Source organism: Poecilia formosa, unplaced genomic scaffold (genome assembly GCF_000485575.1).
Source record: "Poecilia formosa unplaced genomic scaffold, Poecilia_formosa-5.1.2 Scaffold2, whole genome shotgun sequence".
Lineage (NCBI taxonomy): Eukaryota > Metazoa > Chordata > Actinopteri > Cyprinodontiformes > Poeciliidae > Poecilia > Poecilia formosa.
The window spans coordinates 6907283-6918293 of NW_006799941.1; the positions used below are offsets into that span (position 1 = coordinate 6907283).

Sequence of the window (11011 nt, forward strand, 5' to 3'; positions counted from 1 at the left end):
GACACTTCAATTAAAGATGAGTTATACAAGTTTATGTTATTGGGTTTCGCATACACCTCAGAAAGAATGTAGTTGTGCCCCTGGTACCTACTGATAAGCATGTTACTGAAAATATGAAGTTTTAAAATATAATATTAGAGAATACTAAATAACATATTTAAACACACTGAAACTATTCAAATGTATCATGAATTGTTTCATTCACTTATAGCACTAATTAAATGTAATACCCTATTCTGCAGCGGGTGAGTGTGAAACGTGACCTCTTAAGTTCAGTCTTATTCACGCATACACCCAGACACACAGTATGCATATATGTGCCCATCATAAGAGGATTAGTGCAAAGCAATTACTCTCACAGACCGCCGTGTCACCTGTTTCTCTGCACAGACTTTAGAAACTGCATGCAAGGGGAAGCAGCTGGGATTAAATCAGAGACAAAATCAGGATGCAGGAGTATGATGTGATAGTGCTTGGAACTGGAATTAAGGTAAGAAAAGACATTATGTTTTTTCTCATAAAATAATCACCCTGCAGTGTGGGGGAATGAATATTTTTCACAGTCTTGATGCATGAGAACCTCAGAAATTTGCAGATATGGTGATTGAAAAACTTGAAGTGTTCAGGCCAGATAATATTATCTGTTTAACAAATAAGTAACAACAAAAACTTGCCAATGAAAGAATTATTTTCTGAAAACAGAAGCAGCACAATGACTTCCAGTCTTAGAAAGAGTGCTGTCTGTAGAGTTGTTTCTAATCTCTATGACAGCAATCACTTCAAGGTCAAATCAAAACTGAGTTGTAGATATTTGCATCCTACACCTTAAAACACACTGAATGATTTGTTGTCTTCAACTTTTACCAGTAGAGTTAAAAGTTAACATGTTTCTAGAAATGCTTGGACATTTTTCCGTTTCCTGGACTGTCATCCTGCTGAGCTCCTTCTGGCTATCGAAGGGGATTTATTGAGTGAAATCATGGCATTAAAGCTGATCTGCCTTTACACAAACTGATAACTGCTGATTCCAACAGCATTTGACCCACTTCCTCTCTTGTCCCCTCTTCCTCCTTTCAGGAATGTGTCCTATCTGGCCTAATGTCTCTGAGTGGGAAAAAGGTCCTTCACATTGACAAGAACTCTTACCATGGAGGAGAAAGTGCTTCCATTTCTCCCCTCGAGGAGGTCTGTTCAGTCCAAAACACTCCAAGGTTTTAAAAAGTTATGGTTTCAAAAATGAAAAAGAAAAGGGGAAAAAAGTGGCATTTGAGAGAGCAGGTTTCTTCTACATTGTAAAACATTTGAACCACATTTAGTTTGTCTACCGTCTTCTGCTCTTTAAGTCAAATAAATTTAGCGAGTTTTAGATTTTGGACCTAAATGTTTGAGTTTGTGAAAGATAAACTCACAGTTGTGTTAACTTTATATTAATTTTGTAAAACCTCAAAGAGTTGAATAAACAAGAGTTTTTAGGTTAGCGCTTAAAAAAAACTGAAAGAAGAAAAAGAAAAGAGACATAATGCTTAGCGGCTTGTTTTTGTATCCTGAGATGGAAGTGCGTTACATTGATCTGATTCTGGTGTTTTATTAAGGCAAATGTTTATTTTAATGCAATCTTGGGGATAATGTTTTGTTCACATTAAATGTTTTTGAGTAAAAATAATTCTGATGTTTAGTAAAATTCATGATCAGATCAAAATGTTGTTCATGCAATTTGAAACAAGAACTTAAATTATTCTAAAGTAAAATAAATAGTTATTTTAACTTGATATTATGAGTGAAAATAATAGAGAAATCTGTGCTCTTTAACTACGTGAGGGCAGTTTTTTTCTTGCATTTTGTGAAATAATTATTTGGTTGAAATTTCAACATTTAAGTTAAAACACAATTCAAGATTAATGAACTTAAAAACAATGTTTAGACAACTTTTCTCTTTTATGAACTTTAATTTCTGAGTTAAAACCAAAACATTTTTCTTGTCGATTTAAATTGCATTTAAAGGCAGCAGATGGATTTTTAAGTTAAACCACCCTCATATGTTTTACAGTGTACTGTTTGGAGTACCATTTAAGCCAGTCAGCTGGCTTAAATGAGTTTCATATATTTTCTCATTGTTTGCAGCTGTTTGGAAATATGTGCATGTGAAAAACAGATGTTGCAGTTGTCTCTTGACATATTTTTGATTCTTTTTAAAGGAATGCCGCTGAAGTGCACAGAACATAACTAATTTGACATTTGAATCACTTTTGCTCCTTCTCACCAGAACCTCCAAAGTAAACGTGACAGATTTAGTGAGAGCAGCTCTTCATCCCACGCTGATTGTGTCCTGGAATAACTAAAATATTATTGCTGATAAGATCTCAAAAGACCAGCAAATAGTGTTGTTCAAATGCTGGTCTGTAGCTGTTTGAGTTTCTTTTTGATGAGAATCTTATTTAAGAGATTCAACAGACTCAGTTAGCCATGAGTAGTTAACTTTAATTATTAAATAATGAGTAAACCATTGTGAGATTACTTTTTTACTTATTAAAACAGTTACATGTTAGAGACAAAATTTCTCCAGGAATTACAACAGAATCTATTTCCCTTACTGCTTAGCGTGACGTGGCTCCCAAATTTGCTTTTGATTGGTTGATCGACGCTTCGCTTCATCAAGCTCCTTCCCTGGAAGGCAAGCGGGACAACCAGGTTCTGGCCCTCAGACTGAGACACAGAAAGAACCAGAACCAGCAAAAAGTGACGGAGATGGTGCTTGACCTTTGACCCGATCAGCTGAATGAGTTAAAAACTGCATTTCGGAGCGCAGTAAGGCGCTCAGTTCTTTAATTAGTGCTGTTTCTGGTGCTGCTCCTGGCCCCAAAACAGTTTGGAAATTATTAATCCCTTATTTATTTCAAGATTATTTTACACATTATGAATCTAAATTATGCTATAAACCTCTTTCCTAAAATTGATGAACCTTTAAAAAAGTATTATGTTATGCCAGTTTTTGAACGTTAAATGTTTAGTTTATGAGATCCACATTGCTTATCAAACCAACACTGTTTTAAAACTACCATGTATCTGTCAGCTGGCTACTTGAGCAGATAGCCCAACTAACTGAACAACTCAGATGTATTAATCCACAAAGACCAAAATTGGAGTGGATTTCTGCAAAAGCACTTGAAAATCCAAATATTCACTATATATTTTTGCTTAGTTTGAAGCGCAAAATCAGTAAAAAAAAAATAATAAAAAAATTACAAAAACAATTAACGAATGTTAAAAATACTGGTATAACTTTAATACTGAAAATGTTATAATATTTTAGTAGCAGTGGGAATAATTGCTGCGTTTTGGTTTTTCCTCAACATTTTTGTGTAACATCTCCATTCTGAGATGTTTTGTGAAGATTTTGTCTTGCCACCATGAATCCACACCTGCCTTGGCCCGGTAGACTTGCATCTTTATCTCTACACTTTGTTGCTGGTATTAAATGCTCATCTTGTTTGCAGCTGTACAGGCGGTTTAAGGTTCCAGGCCCTCCTAAATCGATCCGACGAGGGAAAGAGTGGAACGTGGATCTCGTTCCCAAGTTTTTTCTTGCCACTGGTGAGTTTTGTGTAGCTCATCCTATTAGTGAGCTTCTTGTTTTAGGTTTATCTCACCATCAGCTGATGTGTGTTTGCTTCAGGCCAGCTGGTAAAGATATTGGTACACACTGAGGTGACTCGTTATCTGGACTTCAAAGTTGTTGAAGGGAGTTATGTGTTCAAAGCAGGCAAAGTGCACAAAGTCCCTGCCACAGAGGAGGATGCACAGAGCTCAGGTGACATAGATCAGCATTTTTAATCCACTTCTACAGGCAGAAACGTATTTTATGATTTTACAACATTTTCAGATCTGATGGGCATGTTTGACAAGAGGAGGTTCAAGAAGATGCTGCACTTTGTCCTGAACTTTGACACGAGAAACCCTCGCACTCACCAGGACGTGGACCCTGAGAAAACGACCACGAGAGAGCTGTTCAGCCGCTTTGACCTGGGACAGGACGTCATAGAGGTCACAGGTCACGCCATAGCCTTACACTCCAGTGAGAGGTCAGTCAAGATGCGAGTTAGTGATCCCAGATGTTTCAGATGTCCTGGTCAGATGCCTCCATGTGGTTTCCTGCTCTGCAGCTACCTGGATCAGCCCTGTTTGGAAACCATCAACCGGATCAGGCGGTACTGCGAGTCTTTGTCCCGCCACAACAGCAGTCCGTACCTGTACCCGCTGTACGGCCTCGGCGAGCTACCGCAGGGTTACGCCCGGTGAGACGCAGACAGTTTCTACTTGTTGCATTTAACCCTTTCATGCATGTGGTCACTGCAGAGGACAGCTGTCTAAAAGCCATCTTATTGTGCTTCTTGTGGTTTTTTATGTTATAAATGCACACAGACCACTGAAGTGGACACTAATGCATCATAAAATACACTATCAACTGCTGGCCATCAGCTGCAAATGCAAGAAGTTATTTTAGTTAAATCCAATATGGCCGACAGACAAAAAAGCATGCCAACCAACCCGGTCCCTCCTTCTACTGTAGACGACTCTTGCAGGTAAAAAAGAAACAAAACATATTGTGACATCACATAACCCCTAAAGAACAATACTACTGATGTGTTTTTCAAATAACAACTTTGTATTTAGAGAAAATTACAATTGATCAGCTAAATAAAAAATGTTCTTTACAAATTTTTTTCTACCTTTTTTTATGCCTTAAGAAAATAAAAAAAAATTGGGAAAAATCCTGACACAAAGGATCATAATTAATGCATGAAAGGGTTAAATAAAAACAAAAAAACAACTGAAATTTATCTCTGAGCGATTTCTGAAAAATATTTCAGTCTCATTCCCGTCATGCAGAGCTGACAGCTTTTCTTGAACGTTCACAAATTCACAAGATGGAGCCAAAAGGCAAAGTCAGAGTCTAATTGGACTAATGAAAGTAAAACAAAATTTGAAAAAAGAACAAAGTTTGATCAAACTAAATATCACAACATTTCAGAAATAAATCACTGTCTGACTGCACAGTGCAGCTGTTAACACTGTTACCAGTCATTTGTTTGAATCTCACTGCGTCTCAATCGCAACGTTAAGGTGGCGTTTTAAGAAACATTGATGTTAGTTTGAGCTTTCCTAAATGGGTTTTCTGGAACGTGGTATTTTCTGAAATTCTTGATTAAGATTTTAGTGTTGAATTTTCTGCTATGTTGCAGGGGGAAAAAAGGCTTGAAACAAGTAAAATGTTTTTATTGTAGATTTATTTCTATGAAACTTTCTCCAGATGTTTGTGTCAAACTCAAGTGAACTTGAAAGAAATCAAAACAAAGTAGGTCAGAAGTTAAATGTGTAATAAAGTTGAATGACACAAAAAAAGTACTAAGGAAACTTACTAAAATGTATTTAGTACTTCATAGAAAAGTCTTTGATGGTAATGAAGATCTATGTGAAGAAACTAGTGCCAAGCATTGGTCAGGTATTGAATTTGCTCAGCTTTCTGTTTGGGATCCTTGTGTTGCTGAGAAATCCCAGATAGTTAAATCTAATCAAACTCTAATCTGCATTTCTCCATCAACTTTCCCTTCTATTGAAAGGAGTCTGTCTGTACCTTATTCTGAAAAAGCAGCCATGATGTTTCCTGTTGGTCCGGTGTTACTGGGACTAAGTGCAGCACCAGTTCATCTCCAAACATGGTTCTGCAGCATCATAGAGTTCAGTTTTGTGCTCATCTGAACAGACCATATTCTCCTAGTATTGTATTGGCTTGTTCAGATCTCAGCAGCAAACCCTAAACCAGCTTCAACAAGGTTTTTCCTCGTCTGTTTACTTATTATTTTCACAAAAAAAATTATTTGCACTCATTTGAGATCTTTCTGAATTTTAATCTGTGACTCTTTGACAATTCTTCAGATTATTCTTTAGTTCCTCTGATCTTATGAGGCAGATTTGGCTGCAGCTGATTTCCTTTAGGTCACACATCCAGCACAGCTCACTTGAGCATCCAGTAGTTTAATAACATGCCTGTAACCAATGCTGTCATTAGATTTTTCAATATTAAAGTGTAAAAGTCTTTAAAGAGCCCTTTGCTTTTACCTTCCTGTGTAACATCTTGGTAACCATTTTATTGGCCAAAACAAAGAACTAACCCATTGGCATTAGTTTGAAATGATGCGTCATTAAATTGTGCTTTAAGTACTTTGGTACCTTTTTTAAATCTTGTGTTTAATACTTATTTTTTTGTTCCATTTCACTTTATTACACATAATTTATGGACTGATATGTAAAGGTTTTGTTGTGTGTGTGGATTTCTTAGATATCTGGTGTGAATTTCTGCTGCAGGGTGTTATATTCCACCTGACATGTCTTTGCTGGATTAAAGTGACTTTACATTTTTCCTATCTGTGTGTGTTTATCAGACTGAGTGCAGAGTACGGAGGAACCTTCCTGCTGAACAAACCAGTGGATGAAATTGTCATGGACAACGGCAAAGTGAAAGCTGTCAAATCGGATGGGAAGGTGGAGCAGACGTTGGACCGTAGGGGAAACTTTAGTTGAAATGTTCTAAATAATACAAGCTTTTCCTTTTGTTTCTCACAGGTTTTCCACTGTAAGCAGTTAATCTGTGATCCCAGCTACGTTCCTAACCGGGTCAGGAAAATGGGACGTGTCGTAAGGGTTATCTGCTTATTAAATCATCCGGTTAAAAACACCCATGAGGCCAGCTCCTGTCAGATCATCATCCCTCAGGCAGAGCTTAACAGAAAGTCAGGTAAAAAAAACGATAACATTTCTCATCCCTACTGACTGTCACTAATAAACTCTCACCACTCTGCATGAATGTTTCTGTTTCGTCCACGCAGACGTTTACATATGTGTAGTGTCCTACAGTCACAGTTTGGCCTCGGACGGGATGTACATCGCCACGGTGAGCACGACTGTAGAGACCAACAATCCAGAGAAAGAAGTGGAGCCGGCCCTGGAGCTCCTGGAACCCATCATGCAGAAGTTAGTGACGTGTCTTTCTGTGCTCAGGTCTGTTTCAGTACTTTATTGTAATGTTTTTCGCATGACTTTAATAATTCTAGGTTTGTCTCCGTCACCAACGTGCTGGTTCCAAATGAGGACGGACGAAAGAGTCAGGTAAAGAGAGGAGCCACCAGAGGCAGTCACAGTTTTACATACACCAGTCATCAGCATGGATGTCTAATTCATTTTGGGCTCTCAGTGACTTATGTCACATCTTGAACAACAAACAACTGAAATAAATTATGAAAAACACAAATTTGTATAATTGATTTGTATAATCGATTTGAGGTCAGGGTCATTCTACAAACTTAATATCAGCCTGTTGTTTCCATTGATGTGTGACTGGGATCGTTGTCCTGCTGGGACTCGACTGTGTCCAACCAGAAACCATCAAACTGTTGATTTCAGGTCAAGCTGAAGAACCTAGACATAGCCCAAAATATTAGCGGGGATGTATTTATTATATATTTCAACCTTTTTCATTATTTCACCAAATTTTTTAAAAAATGTAACAGAAACCATGGGAGCAAAACAAACAAAAAAAGACCCTGAAGCTCCTCCTCAGAGCTGCAATTTCCAAGGTTCTGCCTCACAGAGCTGCCCTCCCACCCAGCTCCTTCAGACTAGCCAGCAGCAATTAGCAAACACCTAGTGCAACTGAGCATCTCATTATACGGCTACTGCTCAGTGTTAAAAACATTCCTATAGGGCTAATAGAGGAGTAATGTCGCTTTAACTTCCTGAAGGTGGAGTTTCAGGAGTTTTTAAAGAGACAGAGGCCCAATTTCTTTTTAGTTATATTTGACATATACAGCATTTTTATAACAACTAAAGGTAACATAGTTACTTAATTATGCTAGAAGACGGCACCGTGTGCCTGTAATACTGACTCTGTAGAACGAATGGATTCAGCACTAACATTCACATGGACTCTAACCTTCATCCTATTGAATGTGTACATACAGTCTGTGTTTAAAAGCCAAGTTCATACCAGAAGTTAAATGAACTTCTGGTAAGGCAGGTCAAAGGTCAATCCAAAACCTGATTCATAGCTACAAAAGTTTGTGGTTTCTCTACAACATTCAACCAAATATTAGTGGGGATCTATGTATATATTTCAGCCTGTATGTATTCAACATCCACAATAAATCATGACTTGTGCAGCTATGTATATTTATTCTGTAAAAAGAATGGGTGAAAAAAACCCCACTAAAGGCCCAAATTTATTCAAAGATTCATGCTTATGGATGTGTGTACACTTCTGATCTGAACGCTACAAAAAATATATTTTTTACAACTGAAGAGCATCTGTTTTTTATCACTTCCCTCCCACCTCTCTCTGCTGTGTTAGATATTTGTGTCCCGGTCTTATGATGCAACAAACCACTTTGACTCAGAGTGTGAGGACATCAAGGACATGTACCGGCGGATCACCGGAGCAGAGCTCTGCTTCGGAAAACCTCGCAATCTGTCCCACAACTCCGACGACGACTGAGAGAGCCTTGCCCACCTGGAACGCTTGAACAGACAAGATGGCTTCCACACACAGCCGTGAAGCAGCTCTGTAGTTATATAGTGAACTGTGACTGATATGTAAATGTTGGAAATCCCCTTTTCTCCTTTTGTTATAATTGGTTCTGATTGAGAAAGCTTGCATGAAACAGTGTAATTTTTGAGCCCTCTACCTCCCCTGTGTGATTTTTGTGTGTGTTATTTTGTGTAGTTCTTATATTTATAATTTTGATACGCATATAAGGGCCATTGTAGACGGGTGGAAAATAGCAGCAGATTTTTGCCAAAAATCTCTGAAATTTTTATATTAATCTGAGAAGTTTTCTAGAAAAACAAAGAAATTTTTGAGTTTGAAGAGTCAAAAATTTGCTAGAAAAAACTCAAGAGATTTTGAGATTAATCTCAGAAATTTTTGAGGAAAAAAAACTTGGAAATTTGAGTTTCAAAAGTTGAACATTTCGACTTTAGCAAATTTTAAGATTTTTAAGATTTAAGATTTTTTTTCCTAGCTAATTTGCTACTTTTAAAACTCGGAAATGTCCAAGTTTTTTCTCTCAAAAATTTCAGATAATAATCTCAAAATTTCAGAATTTTTTTCCAAGAAAACTAACTTTTCAAACTCAAAAGTTTAATTGTTTTTTTCTTTTAAAAAATTCCTGAAATTTTTGGCATAAATGTACTCCTCCTTCTACAGTGACCCTAACATGCGGTCGTACACATTTAATTGTTTATGCTTTAATAGGCAGAGATTTTGTTAAATCCCTGGAGAGAGGTGTGAATATTATTTAGAATACCAATAAAATAGTTCTTTGTGTCATTAACTGAAGCTCACTCTGAAAACACCCAGTGATGTGGGCATTTTGTCTCAGGTAAAAGTAGCTCAGCTGCAGACTGAATCTGAATGACATGGGTTTAATCGCTGAGACTGACTTTGGACATGTTGCGTCGCAGCAGCTGATTAGAGATGAATCGAACATGCAGGGGATTTGTGGATCCTCCTCTCTGCTGGGGGCTTATGAGTAAGAAGGACAAAGCCAGTGAATTATATCATATGCTGCACAGGCAACTTGTCTGCTGCAGAGCTGCTGGACGCACAGAGCAAAGAGGCTTATCCAGAAGGACAGCCGCCACAAACAAGCTCGTTTTATTTTGTAGATGCTGCTGTGCAGACTGAAATGACAAATGTTGAAATGTTTTCAGTACACAAATAATGGAAACACTGAGTATAATAAATAACTCAAACCGTGGTATTTAACAAATGTATTTATAACCAGTCTATACAACGACTTTATACAGCAGTCGTTGTATAAAGTCGTTTATGACTTGTTCATAAATGAACAAGTCATAAATGAACTTGTTCATTTATGACAGAAAGTTGTATTTACTTTTAAACCACAATGTGACACTGAAAACTCGCCTCAACTTTGTTTCAACTTTTCTCAAAGTGGCTCAAAGCTTTGATAAAAATGCCTGAGACTGAGCCTGCTTCAATCTGCATTTACCCCGATGTTTGCAGAAACACAGTAGCTGGATCAGTTTGCTATTTTACTCTGAAGCCTCTTTGCAGAAGAAGGACGATCCTCCCACTTGAATGTGAACCTCATCTGTAAATGGCCATCTACACTCTCACTTTGAGTCCCCACTTTCATCCTGTTTCACTTCTAGGGCTCTGCTGTAAGAGGGAGGAATCAGACCAGCGGCCACCAGCCGCCGCTCACTGTTCAGAAAGTTGAATGTTGCACAGGCATTCGGCTGCAAAAGAGCAAGAAAATTATTAAAATTTACAAATGGGCATTTTAGAAAAATATATTTTAACACATTTATTGAAGTAAAATCTTTTTTTCTATTTTAATCTATCGTAGAGAGATTGAGTGATCTTTACCGTGTCCTGCACCTCCAAAGCGATGCGTTTCCGCTTCAAGAGTGCAAGGACCGAGGGGTTAATTCGTTCGACCTTTGACCCTGTACCCAGCACAAGAATCTCTGAAGCAGCAGAGAAAAAAAAAAAAGTAAATCATCCTAAATACTATATGCCTTAGGAAAAAAATATAAATGGACATTAACAAGAAAGAAATATGCATTGGTCTTCACAAATTATGTCACATCTGCTAAAGATGCTTTACAATTGATTCCTGTACTGATATTCCAATTATGCAAAAGCAAAAAATATATACAAACACCCAGAAACAGAACATTTCCAATTGTGGAAATGCTAAAATTATTCACACCTGCAACCACTCCTTTAAAGTATTAAATGTAGAATAAAACTACTTAAATGTAGCAGAAGTGAAACATTAAACTGATGTTGCGCAACTCAGCAGGTTGTTGCTAGGTAACCACAAGTTCTTCAATGGGTTGTTGCTAGGTGACCACAGAGTGAGTTAGTTAGTTGATTCCACCAACCCTGCTAGCTGGTCATGAGAGGTTGAGGAGCTAAAACCTTTCTTTT

At 37.6% G+C, this 11011-nt stretch overlaps 1 protein-coding gene across 2 annotated transcripts; it reads left to right on the forward strand.

Annotated features, from left to right (window-relative positions):
* Positions 1–345: 345 nt before the first annotated feature.
* Positions 346–8734, forward strand: LOC103138320 (rab GDP dissociation inhibitor beta-like). Of its 2 annotated transcripts, XM_007552473.2 has the most exons (11): positions 348–490; positions 1078–1185; positions 3495–3591; positions 3674–3808; positions 3881–4079; positions 4161–4292; positions 6441–6540; positions 6622–6793; positions 6885–7029; positions 7110–7164; positions 8402–8734. In XM_007552473.2, exons 1-11 carry the CDS (start codon positions 449–451, stop codon positions 8543–8545), a joined length of 1329 nt encoding a protein of 442 aa, XP_007552535.1. In that variant the 5' UTR covers positions 348–448; the 3' UTR covers positions 8546–8734. The 2 variants fall into 2 exon arrangements, with proteins under 2 accessions (XP_007552528.1, XP_007552535.1); XM_007552466.2 differs by having other exon boundaries at positions 346–490; positions 3881–4292.
* The last annotated feature ends 2277 nt before the right edge of the window (positions 8735–11011 follow it).

Bases quoted from the DNA above. Each gene is read 5' to 3' on its own strand.
- LOC103138320 (XM_007552466.2), top strand. From the start codon at position 449: ATGCAGGAGTATGATGTGATAGTGCTTGGAACTGGAATTAAG. The intron at 3,809-3,880 runs GTGACATAGATC...CAACATTTTCAG, and splicing joins GGAGGATGCACAGAGCTCAG to ATCTGATGGGCATGTTTGAC. The intron at 7,165-8,401 runs GTAAAGAGAGGA...CTGCTGTGTTAG, and splicing joins AGGACGGACGAAAGAGTCAG to ATATTTGTGTCCCGGTCTTA.